This window comes from Colossoma macropomum, unplaced genomic scaffold (assembly GCF_904425465.1).
Source record: "Colossoma macropomum unplaced genomic scaffold, Colossoma_macropomum, whole genome shotgun sequence".
NCBI classification, from domain to species: domain Eukaryota; kingdom Metazoa; phylum Chordata; class Actinopteri; order Characiformes; family Serrasalmidae; genus Colossoma; species Colossoma macropomum.
The window spans coordinates 32,917,786-32,937,547 of NW_023494805.1; the positions used below are offsets into that span (position 1 = coordinate 32,917,786).

The following is a 19,762-nucleotide window of genomic DNA, read 5'->3' on the forward strand; positions in this document are numbered from 1 at the left end:
GTAGTTTGGAATTCTGTAGTGAGTGATGCAACCGAAGACAGGTGATTTACATGCTACGCGCTTCAGCATGGTCCCCACTCTGTGAGTCTGGCAGATCGAGCAGGGCAGAAATTTCAAGGCCTGACTTGTGGCAAAGGTGGCATCCTATGACAGTGCCACATTTTAAGTTAATTGCACAACTATTATCTCCATTCTAGTTCATCCCAAAGGTGTTTGATGGATTTAAGGTCAGAACTCTGTGAGGGCCAGGCAAGTTCTTCCACACCAAACTCACCCAGCCAGGCCTTTATGGTCCTTGCTTTGTGCACTGGGGCTCAGTCACGCTGGAACAGGAAAGGTTCTTCTCCAAACTGTCCTACAAAGTTGGAAGTGTACAATTGTCCATGATGTCTTGGTGCTGAAGCATTAAGATTTCCCTTCACTGGAACTAAGGGGTCTAGGCCAACCCCTGGGAAACAACCCCATAGCATTATAAGCGGGATTCATCGTTCCACATAATACATTTCCACTGCTCTGGAGTCCAGTGGCGGCCTGCTTTACACCACCTCAATTTAGGGAAAAAGGGAAAACTGATTTCTAGAATTGCCTAACTAACCTTCAAGGATGAAAGTGAAAACAAGATTAACGCTCTTGAAAGTTTTAATCAGAATGACTTTTCCTAAATGACCATTTTATGATACAAGAACACTGACCCTTCTCCTACTTCATTCAAAGAAACTGACTGAACACAAACATCACAGGGTTTGCAGTTGTTTTTATTTAGTCATTTTTGTACAAAAAGAGGTATGATATTACATAGCCAGCAAAGAATAGGCCACATCTTTACCATAAACAAAAACTTTAAAATAAAAAAGGGAAAACAAAAAAAAAAAAAATCAAATGACATTACAGATGCAGACGTGATTGATTCATTAGTGTTGACCCAGTTAAACTGCATGAAGATGCCACCAAGAAACCAAAAGTAGTACCAATTTTCATTAACAGCAAAAATAAGATGCAGACATCAAACGAGAAGTGTGCTGTTCGCACTATAGTCACAGAAAACTTCTGAATTTAGATGGTAACTCTTTTAAAAGCCTGCCATCGATCCTGCTGCATCTCTCCTAGACAAGTCAGTGGCAAGATTTACCTCTAAGTGGTGTCTTGTGTGAAATGCTGTTAAAAGTTCCTCTGCAATGCCATCGTTTCCCAGCTTGTTTGCCAGCTGATAATCTCGAGCACCATGTATGTTCACTTAATCGCTTAATGACACACCTTTTTTTATTTTTCTGAATACAACACAAACACATGTTAATTGTTATTTATATGGAATTATATAATGATTAGTCAGTTTATAGTATATATCAGCTATTCATTACACATCAGTCAAATAAATCAGATTTTAAAACTGGTAATATTTCACTGTACGGCGGTGTTCACAATGCTGCAGGACACCTGCTTGACATTTGGTGTCATGAGACTTTTTTGGGTGAAATCATACATCACCTATTGGCAAACAACCCTGATGACAAATGATGCCCATTGGCATAAGTGTTTATGTAGATCTGTCAGTTGTCATGTAGCCTCATGACCATGACCTACAGTAACGCCTTTTAGCATGTAGTGTACGCTCCTGTCATGCAACACTAACATGCATTATTATTCATCAAAAGTACAAATTGTTTTAACGCCTTGCTAATGCCATGTGGGTCTTTCGCGAGGAGTCAATTGGTGATCATTACAGTACTCCACAATCTGGTTAGCAGCAAAGGAGGATGGGAGACAGCTCAGTTAAGACTCTGCACCTGCCTGTGCGTTTGTTAATACTGCTAAGAAAATTAAAGAAAAAAAAAAAAAAAAAAAAAAACACTGGTTTTTGGTGGATAGCAAGTTGAGAACAACTTCGAGATTCAAAATGGACCGAGCTAGTTATCTAGGACCACACTTCAGGGTTGCATATTGATGATATGAACAAGGACAATGTTATTCTGCGGGTTGAAAGGTGAAGCAAACTGAAGACGATGAGCTGAGAAGTTCAGCACCTTCATTATAGACTGAGGCAAGTTTCCCCAAGAGTTCTCGTATTAAAGGAATACTCCAGTATTTTTCAACCTCCCACATCTGCAGCATGCGGTCGATAAAGCATGTTTTCCTTTACTTAGAAAATCATCAAATCTGTTTAATTGAAACTTGCATATAATAAAAGCATTTATGAGGAATTCCCTTGATTTTTCAAACTGTCTGATGTAAAGTAAGTTTTTCAGAGTGGTTTAATGGGAAATGTGCCATTCTACAGACTTCTGAGTCAGAACTGTTTACAGTGGTGGTGATAGGAACCAGACGTCTGCCTCTAAAAGCTCCCTCACAGATTGTTATCACATGAAATAGTTAAAATGGTTCCTTTCACCACCAGCTTAAAGAAATCTGATTCGGTTTCTGCAACCAATTATTTCACATCAAACTACTCTGAAGGACTTTGTTAACATCTTGGCAATCAAATTAAGCAGATATTTTGAAAAATTGGTGGAATTAAAGTCCAAATCTATCACTGCTTCACTCTAACACAGGTCTTATGATGAAAGAGATTTCTGTTATAAGTATCATGAGTCACTGAGTTTCTGTTGACCAAAAAATGACAACACTGTTGTCAATTATTAGCTGCATGCTATAGATGTAAAACACTACAGTATTCCTTTAGGATCTTCCAAATGCCTCTTTGCTCACTCCTCAAACGTCCCTAGCTGAACTATTCACACTCTGCAAAAACTCCTTCATATTACGAGGACGAGATATGGACGTGTAAACATATAGGAAACGCAAACGCGGACATTACACAGGTCAAAAACGTTAACACAGAATAACGTAGACTCCCATTTCAAGCCACGAGTGGAGTCCAAGGCCAGTATGCTGGATGATGGAGACCCTAACATTTTAACAAACACGGGTGTCGAAACATCAAAACAGACCCGAAGATCTGATATGAAATGTTCAAACAGATTTCTGTAACTGCAACCTACTGCATAATCATAGAACCTAAGTTATGAACACTGAATATTCGATATGCATACATACATATACATACTATATACACACACATACAGGGTTTGTCCTTCACTAGAAGTTTAGTACATTGATCTGTACAATAACTTCAAAAGGGAACTGCTGAGCAAAACACTGTCTTGCCTATACAGTAAATACTATGTTTTATAGTACAAGTTCAAAATAAAACAAAACAAAAAGAAAACAAAGAAACAACAAAATGTTGTGTGAACCTGGAAAGGCCACAAAGTGCATATATATGGTCAAAAGCCACTGTTTTGGGGTGGACCCATAAGGATGCACCCCTTCTGTATATGGACTGCCACAACATGTTCATGACTGCCATTAAATCGCATGGGTAAGTATATGGAGATACAACCTAGAGGCCTTCCTTGAATCCACTTTCCAGACCTGGATATTTTTAAATCACTGGTAGTTATCTGACCTGTAGATGCCATCCAGCGCCAGCGACTGCAAAATCCAGGACCGGAAACTGGAATCGAGATCTGGATTTGAAGACCTCTTGTATTCTGTTGTCTTCCTATTGTATTAGTGGTGGACTTTTTTTGCCCAATGAACAAAATTCAGTCCCAGTAAAAGGCCAATGACCCAGTGTCTCCTGCTATCTACCATCACATGGGCTATATTAGACTGATATATTAGGAAACGGGGTCTGCTCATTACAAACACTCGAATGAGAAGAATGCTTAAAGATCAAAACGGAAAACAAACAAAAAACACTTCATTTTGAAGTACGCGAAGGAACACAGATCAGATCATTTTGACCATGAATGAAAAACTCCAGCAAAAATGGACTCATGTGCGTGGAGAGCCATCTGGCAACAGTGTGGGACCCTGCCCTCTAGAGGGGAATGTTTGAAATAACAACTGACAAAAAGCAAAAGGAGCCAAGTGAGAGATGTTTTGGCTCGATTTTGCAACACAACCTCAGATATCTGAGATACTGAGGCATACAGCAGATCTTGCCAGCGTGACTGGCAAATTTGAAAATTCTTTAAAATGTCAGTCACTTATCAGATCAAACACTGTCTTCTTTGAGAAATGGGGAAAAACTAAAACTAGACATGAGAACTGCTAGCAGCATGAAAAAAAATCATTGTGAATGAATTCAGTAATCGATATCTTTTGATATCCTTTTTTGTTTTCAAGCATTCCCCCCTCGACTGTCCTTAAATGAAAGGACTTTTTCACATTAAAGATTCAGAAGAGAAATAGACAGACTGGTCACTTTCCTTTCCTCTCTCTCTCTCCTTTCTCTCGATTGTTTATAGTTTCAAAACAATCAAGTCTCAGCACCTCCCTACTAATTCCTTGCCAACAGCACCCTCTGGAGGCCTGGGGCAAATAGTGCTTTTTCTGGTTCTCTCTGCTTCCTTTGGTCTCATAATGGGACAATCTCTCTCTGTCTTGTCCATTCTCCGTCTATCTCCACCTCTCCTCTATCTCTCTCTCTCCTCCCCACCACCTTTTCCATAACCACGTTTAACCACTGAGCAGGTAGACTACCAGCTCATAGGTGCACATCATGATGGCGGTGTTGGGGATCTGGCGGACCAGGTGGGTGGTCAGGCCGCGGTACAGTGCCCTGTAGCCCTCCTCCCTGAACACCATGCTCAAGGTCTGGAAGAATGAGCGGTACTTGCTGCCCTCCTCTCGTAGCCTGGTACGGATCACCTCTGAAAAAGAACATCCAGAGCACGATTTAGTTGCAAAGCAAGTAGGGCGTCGTATTACAGCAGTCTGGTTTCAGCACACTGCATTGGTAATTAACAGCCAATAAGATCTGCTGGTTACACTGCCTTGTTAAGTAAAAAAATGAGGAAGATGATTTTCTCATTTACTTTTACAAGTGAGTTTCTAGTAGGAACAAATAATTATTTTTTTTTTAATAAAGAGTGCAATTTTCAAATCATAAGAGCTGCAATTTTAACTAGAAACTATATAGCTAAAAACCAGCTGTCTTGCACACTACATTCAGCATTCATGCCTCAAGTCTGAAAAAATGGATGTGCAGGCCTTGTTGGCAAAAAAAGGGCCTGGGGCTTAATATGTAGAGAAAAGTTACATGCAATCGCAATATTAGATAAGTAGATATTTTCCCCAAATCATTCAGCCCCAGCTTCTAGTGGGTTGTATTTTCTACGATCCCAAATGTTTCCGTCACTTGCAGATTTATGGTCACAGAAAACTAAAGTTGATAAAAATAATGCTTTATAAATGTATCTGCCATTATATTCACCTCTTAATCAGCCCCTACAAGATTTGACTGTTCTGACTGACTTAATTTTCTTTCTCTGCTAATGCTTTCCCAGTGTACAGAAGATGGAGGCGAAGTTCTACCACAAACACCAAGTTACCATGGTTGAGTGACTCTTCCAAAGCATCCATTGTTTCGTGATATACTGTTTAATATGTATATGTGCGCTAGTATAGCAGCAGTGTTAAAAAAAAATAATAATGGAAATGAGTTTTGGAAATCATGGAAACGTATCCAGACAGGAGATCAGAACATCACAAGGTTCAGTGAAAAACAGGAGTTATGAGGCCTGAGGATCAAGTTCGACATGTCCGATCTAGACAGATATAAAATCACTGAGTAGCACCTCTAAGCGGAAATTATTTTCACCTATGACTACGAATTGTTGTGTTTTCATTAGCTTAGAATGAGCGCTTCATATCTACATAGGGAGCGGGTGCTTTTCCAACAGAGGCCGTCATGTTGGGCTACAGCAGCCCAGAAAAAGACAAACACTGGCTCTAGAGAGTTTCGCTACACAACTACACAAATAAACAATAGCTTACCGTGAGGATACGCAATGGATGTAGCACAGGTTTTAGATGTGGCAGCAGCCAACATCATTCCAACAAAGTCAGAAGCGTCCTTAACCGATTCATCCTCATCGTCCATGTTGGCATTGGCTTTGGACTCCAGGAGCTTGCGTTTGATGCTCTCATAGATGACAAAGTGGATGACAGTCTCTGAAATGCCTGCGTAGGAGGCAGACATGCCCCTATAAAAGCCCCGCAGTCCGTCTGCCTGATAGACCCGCCGTACGCACTCAAACGCACTCATACGCCTCTCACCACGGTTTCTAGGGGACAATAGGAGAAAAATAGTTCAGATAAAGTTCTTTGTTTTTAAAGTCTTTGTCTTTAAAATGTATTTTTGAAGAACATCGAAATACAGATTAAAACAAAGCCATTCACATTAAATAGTTTTTAATTCTACAAACTTCTAATTTAAAGGAGAATTACACAGAGAGGATTTACACCAAGTTTCTGGGTAATTCAATCATTTAAATGTAAACAAAGTTGTTCAAAGTGGTTTGATTGAAATGGTAAACTGTAGGGAAACTTGGCAGTGACAGGAAGGAGGGGTACAACACAAATATGGCAATTTTATGTACTATCCAAAATGATGAGCAAGTTTTTGTATATGTAATGTTTTTATATGTAATGCTGATGATGGTAAAAAAATGATAAAATTGACCATGTTGAGGCCTTTGTAGTTTAGTCATGTTTTGTCTAATCCTTCCATTGAAGCTTATGTTCAGAAGAACTTTAGGTGAATTTGATCTACTGGTTAGAGGCTGGTCAGAACTTGTGGAGTCCACACCTGCTCAAGTGCACGCAGTCATTAAACAAAAGAGGGACATACTGAAATTTATGTAAACAATTTTAATTATGTAGACAATTTTATATCAAAACTATCGCTAAATAATGACTCTGGCATTGGACAACGTATCCTAACAATTTTGTGTAGTAACACAAGTTAAAGAGACACTCTGAGCAAAATGAGAAATGAGAAATTGCTCGCATCCTACAGAGACACGGCAGTAGTCCCTCGAGTGAGATTTACCCAGTTAAAGACTAGAAAGTGATGATGTAGCTTGAAGGTGGGAGGAACTTTTGAAAAACTACAAGTGCTTTGGGGTGGAACTTGAATTTTCTTTTGTTTTTTCTTGTTAGCTGGTGAATGTAGATAGTCAAGGTTACTGCTAGGAAGCCAAATATCTTTTAGCAGCTGTATAACTGTAGCAACTGTCTTCAAATCATTACAGTGGACAGAATGTTTTACTCAAATGAGAGAAATGACTTGTTAGATGAGAACAACAAGCTAACCCTAAAGTCAGCAAGGTAGCTACATTGCAATGTAGACACCTTAACTTAGTTTGTCTCCTTTTTTCTGGTTGAAAGGGTAAAAAAAAAACTTGCCGCCAACACTGATTTTGTGCAGAAGAAAGATGTAATCATTGTAAGATTTTATTAGATGACTGATGCAAGAGTGCTAGCTAATGCTAGCTTGGTTGTATTTATTAGCTGAATTCAATGGCTAGGCTAGCAGTCAGGACAGGATGACACTACTGGGATTCCCAATGACTGTATGACGCACTTGTATAATGCATGCTGGGTATTGTAGTGAGAGAACACTTCCTAATGAAAACATGGAAAATGTTTTCTATGATAGAGATATTAGTGTTTGATATCGCTCGAAATAAATCAATTTTTCATATTTATTTCTAGGAAGTTGCGCTGCTTCTAAACTTATGACCTGCAGTTCGAGTTCACACAAACTTGTTAACCCTAAAACTGGCCAACTGAGAACGTCATAAACAACTCTATCGAACAGCTGACGTCCCGTTTCCAAGATGTAGTACGTGGTTTTAGTGCTGCAAAATGATTCTCTCTGGGTAAGAGGTGAACCAATGCTGCCTACTCACCAAACATTAGTGGAACAAAATTAAGCAATACCCCTATAAATACAGCAACACTATCAGCATTGCTTACCTGGCATCCAGCTGCAGTCGGGTCTTTATGAGCCAGATAGGATTGGTCGCCGTGATAGCAGTGAACCCTGAGAAAAAGCAATGGCAGGGTCAGACAAGAAAGTGACACGGTCAAGCCACATAGGTAAGGATATAAGCAAACTTCTACATTTCCAAAAAAAAAATAAAATAAAATAAATAAAATGAAATTAAAAACATAGACAAACTCGCCTACAGTCATTCACACTCCAGAGAAGCACTGTGGACTTCTGTAAGATGTGTTTATGGCCTGTTTGTTTTTGTTTTTGAGCCAGATAAATCCTTATCTGACATATCTGAAATCGGGCCATTGCGCACCCGTATCAGTGAGTATTTATTTGATGCGGCCAAGTGGAAAACAGGAGGATCATTAACAGCATGTCACGGTGAACTTTCCTTTAATATAGGCTAGATAAAACGGTTTATTCTTAATATGAGACATTTTTCCCCCACAGGAAAACATCTCTATTCAACGCCACAAACACATCTTAGAGTAGTTGGCCACAAAAGCGAATAAGGCCTTTTAACTAAAGCAATAAAAGTGTGACCAATTCCAGCTAAACTATGCTGTTTGTTCCTTTATTGCCCTTTCATTACATAAACACTCCCTTCAAATGGTTTCAAAAGTGTGATGTAACAGTATGATAGAACTGAGCTGAACTCAAGAGCGCACTCAAGGTTTTAACTACATTTATTTGAATTTTAATCTACAGTTATGTCATGGTGCAATGTGTAATTACATATTAGTGACTTCTGTTTTTCCACAAAGTGGCATTCCCAAAAATCATGCCATGTGACTTAAATGAAGCAAGGTGTGTGATATTAGTAACAAATACTGGCCCTGCAAAGTCTGCAAGGTGGGCCTACATGGCTTTAGACCATACGCTGAGTTGTCAGTTTATTTAGTACACCCCTAAGTTTCATGCAAATGTGGTTTGGTGTATAAATCAGGCAGACCAGCATCTTCAGCAATCAGTAGTGTTCAAATGAGTGTTGGAATTGACGGAAAGAGTGACCTAATGTTGGTCACACCGTTTCTAGCATCTCCCAAACGGTAGATATGCTGGAGTTTTTGCATCAGTTGTTTCAAGGGTTTACCAGCAGTGGTGCTGAAAGCAAAAAACAACCAGAGTTCAGTAGTGCAGTGGATGAAAGCGCCTGGATCAGAAGTGTCAAAAGAGAATGGATAGACTTGTGCAAGCAAAATCGCGAGTCTTGACATGACCAGGCAAATAGCATCTGAATTAAACACTGCAGAACGTCATTTGAAAATGCATCACTGGACTGTGTTGAATGGGCTACAGCCAAAGACCACATTGCTTGCTGATGTCTTCAGTGAAGAACAAGAACAAGAGGTCACGGGAACACCAAAACTGGACTGATGGGGAAAAAAAAAGAGGCTGGCTGAATCTGGGTTTTTTCCCCCATCATGCTGATGGGAAAATCAGAATTTAAAGCAACATCTTAGGGTCATACTGTCTGGTATCAAAAGTACAACAGTATAGGCTAATAGTGATTTTTTTCTGGACTCTCTTGAATGGGCTACAGCCAAAGACCATGTCACTTCTTGATGTCTTCAGTGAACAACAAGAACAAGAGGTCACAGGAACACCAAAACTGGACTGTGGGGGGAAAAAAGATCATGGAGTCATGGTATGTGTATGGTATGTACAAGCTAATGGTGCAGGGAATGCTTTTTTCTGGGACACATTAGGGCCCCAATAACCACTGAAAGATCATGTGAAGGGCACATCTCATCTAGAATTCGTTGCTCATAAAGTTCATCTCTTCACGGCTGCAGCTTGTATATATTTGGATGGACAATTCCAGTATTACAACGTGTCATTATAACGTGGCATGTATTATCATTGAACAGCTCCAGGAACAAGACAAGTTGTCATTGCTTCAGTGGCAAATGCTAAACCTGGATCTTTATGGAACATCTTTAGGATGATGGAAAGGGCTGTTCATAGTAAGCCCGTGCGATGTTGTTGCATCCTGTAGAATCCATGCTCAAGAAAGTTCGTACTGTGCTGAAGGCCAAAATAGGTATGTGAGTAGTCAGGTGTACCTTATAAGCTGGCAACTCAGAGTATGACTACATACATGCAAGTTAAAAAAGTTCTGTAGTTTATGTAGCATCGTTCATGCGTAATGTATGTGCTAAGGGCAACAGGTTCAGCTCCATGTGCTAAATATTCTAGAAGATGGTGCCATAAACCATAATGTGATTTTTTGTTTTTCTGGAAGCTGCTAGAAATCCCCCCATTTAAGCAAATGAAACACTGTTACAGATGAATGTTGGATACTCATATTGACGTACAGTGTGATACACAACTGCTGTAGAATCTAGTGCACTATATACTAAATGAAAAACATTCTTAGATCTAGCAAACCAAAAAAGGAGGTCTACTGACCTAGAGTGGGGGGTGGGGGGCTCTAGACAGGGTAAGAAGCCTAGGGCAACTGGGTGAAGGAGGATGATAGATCGGTACGAGAGGAAGAACGACAGAGAGAGAGAGAGAGAGAAAGAAAGAGAGAGAGAGATAGAGAGTGTGTCTCTTGGCGAGTACTCACAGGGGAGGGGCAAAGCTCCTCCTCACAGCTGCAGGACGAAGCCTGCAGATATGGGGGGGCGGAGCAGGCTGGCTCACAGACCCTCTCGCAGGGTGCAAAGCTACAGTACAGGCCTAAAATAGACACAGGCTTTTCTGTACCACAATCACAAGCAGCAGCAGCAGCAGTCCACGCACACCTCTGTGCCATGGCAGGCACATGAGGGGGTGGAGCACTTCAACAAACCCCGCCCCATATCCCCTACCCCAAGTCCCACCCTCACATACCGTAACCCTCTACCCAATTTTCCCCACCCTACAAGCATACAAACTTGTGCTTTTCATTTCTTTTTCCTTTCCATTTTATAAGACAAGAGAGAGATAGAGAGAGACTGGAGGGGGCTGAGAGAGAGAGCAGGAGAGTAAGGAGAATCTTAAAGAGAAGGAGGAGTAGAGAGAGAGAGAGAGAGAGAGAGAGAGAGAGAGAGAGAGAGAGAGAGAGAGAGAGAGAGAGAAAGGCAGATGTTTTGTCTCTTGAGTTTCAAAGGACATCATTAAACCAGTGCTTTTTATTATGTCTGGAATACAAGAGGTCAGATGGGTACACAATAGTCTTGCTGGTTCTTACAGAGCAGCAAAACCATTAGCCCCATCGTTATTATCATAATGGGTTAACCATAACGTCAGTGATAAAGGGAGTCATCAAAATTAAACTGGGGACAAAGTCTACATAAACAACAGTAAAAGAAGGTCAAGCAGTGCAAGTAAGAGGATACAAATGCTAACCTTGTCAACCCTGTCAAAAATTCACTAGATAACAGAGTGTACTGTGAACACGTTGTTTAGCATGAAAACATTCCAAGAGAATCCAGAAGTACTTTGTTATATTGGTCAAGGCAGGACACTGGATCTGTATGCTGGAGCCCAGCCACTGTGTGAAGGCATGCAAGTGTTGTACTCTAACATGTGGCTCCTAAATGATTAACTACTTACGGAGAGCTTAATATGATTAGATTAGACTGATATTTATATCAAACACTACGATAGCGCAGAGTTCACATTTTTCCATTGAAATCACACAATTTCTCTGTACATTAGAAAAGAAAAGATTTGTGGGGGGCTACGCAGATGTCATGAACAAGCTTGGATCTATTATGAACCAATATACTAAGACGTGCTAATGAGAGGATTACAACATGGAATAGGATAGGAAACTTGCTTGCAGCTACAGAACACGCCTGCGCTAACGTAGCATCCTCGTTTACAATATTTGGAAAGCTGTTAGCCGAAGTAAATACATGATAATGGTATTTAAAATGATGAGTCATTTATTTTATTATTTATATATATTTAATATTTAATTTTATATTATATTTATACCTAATAAACTGTCAAGTGTGGTGTGTAGAGCTGTTCTAGCAGCAGGTAGCATTCTACTGTAGTAGCTTAGCGTGCTACGGCTTCACCACAGCACAAGTTCATTACAGCTCACTAAAGCATGCAAGTTTAGATCTTAAATCTTAGAAGGTAAAGTAGTATTTGTGTGTGGAGCCGTTAGCTTAAGCTATGTTTCGATTAATATCCTTGTAGCACAAGAGACTAGTGCTAGTTTAGCAAGAAGGGCTAAGCTTTATACACAACCACACATGTTCAATTCCAGCTTAGTGAAGCCCTATTTATGCAAGTTTAGAGAACAAAGTCTCAAATCTGACTAAACTTATGTTTTTGTTTGTGGAGCTGTTAGCTTAAGCTATGTTTAATTCATATCCTTACTGCACAGGAGGCTAGTGCTAGCTTAGCAATAAGGCCTAAGCTTTATATACAGCCAGCTCACTGAAGCCCCACTGAGGCAGTTTAGAAAATAAAAGTCTGAGTGTGTAAACCTGCCGGTTCAACAGAAAGATCGGATCTTGCACATTATCAAAGTTACGGCAGGAGCTTCGTTTCTGCTCTATGTCGTCTCATAAAACAGAGGCAGGGGAAGGTGTGGGGTTTAGAAACATGGTGGCGGGGGTGTTTGCAATGGGCATAAGCATGCATATTAATAGATATTCATAGATTTGGGGTTTAAGGATGCTCCTATGGCATTTGTAGTAGTTTCTTTAACAAACCTGATACATAAAGACCTTTAACAATTTATTATTCTACATAAATGTTTTTTGTGTCTTGCGTACAACTTTAGGCTCTTTCTGTGGAACTAGCTGTTCCCTTTTTCAGGAAACTTTTGCAAATATTGACAAATGACAAATGTTCTCACAATATAGTGCACTGGGCAGTCTAGAGGCCATTGATGAGTAATGTTTGTTTGAGTTCGAGCTGTGTGTCAGTAATTAGGATCTCCTGAGATCAGATGGGTAGAAACTAAGATGGCTAATCGGCCAATTTAGACGCTTTAGATTTCTTTAATTTTTCCACATAGTAAACAAAAAAGACACTATTATTTATGTGGCAATTAATTGTCAGCTGAAATTTCATGACTGGCCTAATTATACGATTAAGGGCAATCCCTGCATTGTTCTTAACTGGTGCCACAATACTGCCTGCTTTGGAAAGTAGGCCAATGTAACATGCTCCATGGTCCTGTGAGAGAGAGAGCGACCTACATTTCCTCAGGAAGCACAGTTTAGATTTACACACAGTGTCTGTGGCCTGTGATCGTATCGCAACTTTACACGTTTATGAGCGAGGACAAGTTTAAAAAGGTGAAGCCAAGGAAATCTAGGAAAGCGTGAAAGAGAATATAGAGTGAGTCTATAGAATCATTTTTCAGCGTATGTACACTATATGGTCAAAAGTATGTGGACACCTGACCATCACACCCTTATGAGCTTGTGGTACATCCAATACCAAAACCACGAGCATTAATATGGAAATGTTTGCATGCTGTAGTATTAACATTTCCCTTCATTGGAACTAAGGGGTCTAACCCAAACCCTGGAAAACAGCCCAAGACCATTATCCCTCCTCCACCAAATTTTACTGTTGGCACTATGCATTCCAGTAGGTAGCATTCTGCCCAGCTATGGAAACACATCTCATGAAGCTCCTGATGCACAGTTCTCATGCTAATGTTGCTTCCAGTACAGTTTTGATTGAGTTGTTAATGCTTCCTTTTCACAATAGCACTTACAGTTGTCAGGGGCAGATCTAGCAGGGAAGAAATTTCACAAAATGACTTGTGGGAAGCGCCATCCTGTGACAGTGTCACATTTAAAGTCACTGAGCTCCTCAATATGACCCATTCCATTGCCAGTGTTTATTGAGTTCAGGTGTTTCAGCCACACCCATTGCTAACAGGTGTACAAAATCAAGCACATGGCCATACAATCTCAATAAACAATTAGGAACATACTTTTGGCCATACAGTGTATATAGTACAGATGGTTATGTAAGAACTACATGTTACAGATAAAATCTGTTGTGCAGTTCATCATCTAAAACACTTCAGTCCAGATTGTTTGACTTGTGACTACCTACTGACAATGGTACTTGCAAAAATTCACAGCATATACTGTAGTATAATGACAAGGTTAGCATTTGCAGTGGCTGACTACATACAAAAAAAGGTGCATGAGCTTTTTCTAGTTACCTTCCCATGGGTTACAGGCTGGTTAGAGGCCAAGTCTCAAGACTGTGCAAGTACAAGGAGGTTAAAAGGGAAAAAAAAAAGCTGCAAGCTAGCTAGAGTAGCTACATCAATATTATAACCATTATCATCATTTATCATTAGGAGAATCGTAATCATACCAGTGAGATGAGATGTGACTACCTGAGGCGTCCCGATTCCGCCCGTGTCACTCGCGAGGACCGCTGCCCACCGCGCATGGCGCCCTATATGTTAGCGTAGCGCCCTGCTAGCGGCCGCTACTACACACAGCACAGACAGCGTGTGAAGCCAGACTGTTTAGTAGCACACTGGTATGTAATGATTTATGTCCTCCAGCCCTCAAAAGGTAGAAGAAGAAAACAAAAAGGAAAAAAAAAGTGGGAAAGGAAAGCACAACCCAAACTTTGAGGACCTCCTCATTTGCATCTCTTTGCTATTTTTTTCTATTTGTGGCTGCATTGCTTCATTATTACCGATTATTCCATATGCTCTGTTTGCTCGTAGCAGTAGACTGCATATAAACAGCCTAATAAATACAGCCTGTCTTATTTACATATAAATAAAATGCACTGGCCCTTATTCATCAAAGTTGCATGAAAATGAGCGCAGATCTGAATAACGTAAGAACTACTCTGTGATTGATTCACGAAACTGTCGTACAGCCTCGAAACAAGCTAATATAATGTCAAAATTTACAGTATTTAATGCAGTCTTCATTACAGCGTCATTCTTTTCGGGAGACTTGCTTTCAGTTTTTCAAGGACATCTGCAGGGAGATTTTTCCACACCTTCAAAGTTCAGTCTTAGATGTTGGTTGTATTTTCTGCGTCTTATGATCCAATAATCACATTCAGTGATGCTGATGTTAGTCATGTTGAGGTCAGTCCATTGTTCTCAGAACACACGCAGCATCTTTAATTTGCAAATGTTCTTCTTTTATGCCAGTTTTCTTCAGAGCTTGACTTTCTGCTTTCTTTCTCTCAAAGACGAAAGCTTTTAATATTGTTTTCTGACAGTGACAGTTTTGGTGGTCTACCAGGTATTTAAATAATTTCAGGAACTCTTGTTTTGGAAACTCTTGTTTTTTATTCTTTTTCCTTGGACTTTCTACACAAAAACATCTCCTAAAAATGAAGAACTTGTGCTTAACAGCTGTTTTGGCTGAAAATGTTTTTTTTTTTTTTACTGTACATGTAATTTAGCCCTAATTCATGCAGATGTTTTGATAGTGAGCCAATAAAAGGAAAGAATTCAGGAGACCAATGAGCCAACTGTTGCCCTGTTAGGTGGAGTTTGGGGAGCAGGGTGTGCCCTACTGCTGCCCCTACTGGCTAGAGCTTAAACTTTTTTCACAGTAGCCATAAAATGCAATGTCCTCCTCTTCTGAAGGTCCTTCAGTTAAACTACGTAATATTTGTTTACTTCATATGACTTACAAAACTGGAAGCGAACTTTGCAGGTAAGCAAGCAAGTCACCATTTATTAAGGTATTTTCATTGTATTTAGATGCTATTTGTACTGTGGCAGTTGAAGAAATCTGTAGTTGAGCTGTCTACTCTAAGCATGGCAGTCTTGTGGAAAGACGTGAATTCTTTTCACAGCAGGGGTTTTCACCCCCCATCCCTCATTGCTTGCTAGCAGCTCAACATAGTCTCAACATCTCACTCACAGGGAGCCAACAGTGTTCTATTTAATCTGATAACACAGTTACATGAAACATATGATGTGATCATTATACTAAAATACTAGCTGCTTGTTCTTTTATTGCAAAACATACTGCTATCTATGTTTAGTTTTTTTTGTTGAGCAGTAGTTATTATCCGTATCAGTAATTGAAAGCAAAAGAACTGTGCTATATGTACTTAAATGGAACATTAAGAGATGGAGCATTTGTTTCTATCATTAAGCAGGTAAAAAATAAGTTTATTCACTTTGTGTGCATAAGTATTAGTATAAATAGTATCCTTTAGGCTGATAAAACATTACACTCAATTTTACACAAAACTACTACAAGACGTGAGTTTGATCATACAAATACACCAAGGACGAAACCGACAAACAAAAAAACTGGCGTGCGCTCATTGTACGGTCAGATTTGACCAGATTTTAAGTGAATTTGATGAATAAGGGCCATTAAGCTTAATTTCTGCCTTCTCCATCATCATCATTCATGAAAAATCTTCACTTCTGTGAATCAGACTAAGTAATCCTTTACCCCAAACCTGTCTCTGGGCAGGTGGGCACTGATCAATCATTACTTCTGATTCAATTGTGTTAACTCAACGTTTATAATGAGGCTAAAACTGCTGAATATTTGGCTTCACAAGCTGTGCATTTTTTAATGGGTCCAGCAGTTAAGACATTTTGATCCTGAAAGTCTTCAATTGTGCTTTCGGACTAGATGCTAACAAAACGTCCAAAACACGTGCCATATGCCTTAGGCTAACCATTCTCCATTTGTACAAGATGATGTTCAATGACACACCAAATTTAAAAACAAAAAAAGACAAAAAACAACTAGCTGATCTCTAGACCGGAGTTATCTACACTGGAGTTATCTACACTATGCTACTTTACTGTGCTTAACAACAAGAACCATTTTCAAACACTGGTTATAAAACATCTCCCAAGATACAAATTTAGTACTGTGACTACTAAGAGGTGAGTACCATTTTAGTTCAAAGGGTGACACACAAACCAAAGAAACCAATGCAAACGTTTAGTATCTAAAATCAAAATGCTTCTAAAAACCATTAAAAAAATGAGAGTGTCATGGCTGGGACCCTTACCTGCAAGGCCGGCAGACACCATGTGGACCTGCGTGGAGTCAGGCTCGAGCACGGCATTTAGCTTCTCTTTGGCTGTGGAGTAGGCCGCAAAGTAGATCGCTCTGTGGACAAAGATCAAGACAACCAATAAATCCAGGCTTATTTCAAACAGCACCCATGCTTTCTGTACTGAAATCACTATTTGTGTATTCCTTACACTGCATTACTTAGTCAGTGAAAAATATACAGACCAACAATTCATTGCAGCGCCTTCAAAGAGGAATTCCATCGATTTTATAAAGCATTTCTGCATAATAAATTTCTTACTCTTTAAACAAAGTCATTTAGCGTGGTTTGATGTGAAACACGCATCAGAATTGTTCACAGTGGTGGTAATACAAAGAGTTTAATGACACTAAAACCTCCTTCACAGAAAAATATAATAAGAAATGGTTACAACTAAACTGCCTGAAGTCTAAGACATTATTTTATAATTGTGTTACCACAGATTTGATATAAAGTTTTGGGCTAAAACACGTTTTCTTCAAAACGCATGCATGGTGGAGTTGCACATGCAAGGCAAAGCAGTACCCAAAGAAAACATATTTTTTCAGATTTTCCACTATTTTGGTTCCTATTAGTAGTGGGCAATATACTGGTTGGTATTCAGTATACTGGTATTTTCCTCCTCAAGTATGAGGTTTGTAATCATCTTTATACCAATAATAAGTGCTTACTACTGGTATAAAGTTAAAGTAAGTCACTTTAACTGAATGACTGAGTCAGGAATGTTTCAGTCAAGTTTCAAATGAAAATGAAAAGGCAGCAGACCCTCCATCACCTCCCACTGGCTAGTCCGTTTCATCTGACATAGTCCACTTTACTTTCAAGGCAGCAGACATAAAGGAATGGCTGGTCTTTTGGAGTTAGCCTTAGCCTAATATGGACACCAGAGCGATGAAGTGTGGCTGAGGAGTGGTCAGCTGCATCAGATGGCATTGTGGTCTCCCAACCTCCCAAGAAGACACGGACCAACTGGTACTGAAGCGTGAATAACTGTAATAATTTCCAAATTCTAACAGCATCTGACGGTTGGAGGCTGAGTGTATGGGACGCGCATAATGACAAATTATTTTATTTATTTATTTTTTATTTTTTTCCAAACTTCCCATTCCACCTTAAATAGCGTCATGTCAGGGTCAAATCAGTTACATTCAGGTACCTGTGCAGCTGCCAAAGTGTAACATTTAAGGCGGAATGGGAAATTTGAACAAAAAGCAGCAGAATAAGATGCGTCTTGTAGAAATTAAGACAACATTTAGCACCATTTTTGCCGGGGTTAGAAAGCAATCTTAACATAGGTTTATGTATATATTGTTTGGTTTGTACGATTTTGCACATGAAAAGGAAAAAAAAAAACTTTGTTAAAAACTGTTCTTAAAAAAAAGGGACATCCCAGAACAAAATGTTACCTATGACAATGTGTTTAATGGGTTTTACTTAAGCATCTAACATGGTTTTATTAGAACAAACAAACAAACAAACAAACAAACAAACACACACACACAGTGATAAATACTGCAAAAGTAAAAAAAAAAATCTATTATATTCTGATATAAATCTTTGGGTGTAAAGAAAGTTGATTTGCTAAGTTTCTCTACAATGAATAATTTCACATCAAACCACTCATCGTGACAACTGAATCAGAAAAATGTAATATTTCGGGAAAAAAAATGGAGAATGATCCCGTTGTTTCATTGTAGCTCTACTGCTTCTGTTTTGTCATGCAAATTCTGCTTCCTTTGTCTCAACACAAGCGTGTGCCAGATGTTCAAACAAGGTGGAACAGCAGATCGACATGGTGGAATTCATGGACCTTCCAGATGCCAAAGATATTAAGTTGCTAAAGCCTCTTAAAACTGCAGTGACTGTAGTGCGTGATGAAAAGATTCCCACTACATCTTTCATCACAGCAATGAAAAATCACACCTCACCCACTCTACTATTACAAGTGATTTGCTTGTAGGTCTAACCGCAAAAATGCTACTGAACTGTGTGATCATGTCTGTTTAAAAGTCAAGTATATAACCATGCCTCTTTGGCATACTCTTGAGCAAACAGCTAGATGAAAGTGCCCGCGATCTGACAATCTCTGCAAGAAATGACCACAACACAGGGCCTGAGAAAGCAACATTTTAAATCAACACAGGACAAATCACAATAAACCAGGAAAGGGGGATGTAAAATACTGAGAATTACTCATAACAAAACATCCTCGAGTGATCCCAAAGGCCAGACTGTTCCCAAAAGCCACAGCAGGGCTCTTCCAGCAAGTTTAGTTAGTGTATGAATGAATGGAATGGTTTTTACTGCCAGGAACAAGATCTCTAGAAACGATCAAAATAATGAGAATGTGGACATGCTAAATAAAATGCTAAAAAAATAAAAACAATCAAATCAATAAAACCAAGACAAATTAATATATCCCGTGTTTTTGCCAGTAAAAACACCAAATATCATTAGAATAAAGAAATAGACATAAATAGATTAAAAAAGTAACAAGAGTTTATTTTGAAAAAAGTTGACATCTTGTAAACTTATGTAAAGAACACAGTTTGGTTCCAGATTTCTCCTTGTTGCCTCCAGTAAACAATAATGTCAATATTAAAATCATACATCAGCAGAGTTAACAGTACAGGACTATGTCAAAAAATATGGGAACACTTCACTTCACTTGACCTTCATTTAAAAGCCCAATGTTCACTGCTGTTAAACGTGTGCTGATGTGGTGATATCCAACATGGCTTTTTCTGTAATGTAATATCAGGTTTGACGTTACCGACTACACAAACTCATTCATTTATCTTTGCTTTATCATCAGAGGAGAAGTCATTTAAATAGCAATGCAGTGTTTTTGTAGAATTAAACTACCTCCATAATATTACTTAGAACCTGCCATGTTTTGTTCATGAGTAGCACATCTTCCAC

General features: G+C 39.2%; 1 protein-coding gene across 1 annotated transcript in view; it reads right to left on the reverse strand.

Moving 5' to 3' along the window:
* Window positions 1–3,581: 3,581 nt before the first annotated feature.
* Window positions 3,582–19,762, reverse strand: part of slc25a36a (solute carrier family 25 member 36a) — a 33,638-nt gene continuing 17,457 nt past the window's right edge. Inside the window, exons 4-7 of the mRNA XM_036597513.1 lie at window positions 16,796–16,896; window positions 7,828–7,894; window positions 5,842–6,131; window positions 3,582–4,715 (exon numbers count right to left, since the gene is read on the reverse strand). Of these exons, the coding sequence (XP_036453406.1) occupies window positions 4,522–4,715; window positions 5,842–6,131; window positions 7,828–7,894; window positions 16,796–16,896 (652 nt within the window). The 3' untranslated portion in view covers window positions 3,582–4,521. The remainder of the gene's footprint in view (window positions 4,716–5,841; window positions 6,132–7,827; window positions 7,895–16,795; window positions 16,897–19,762) is intronic.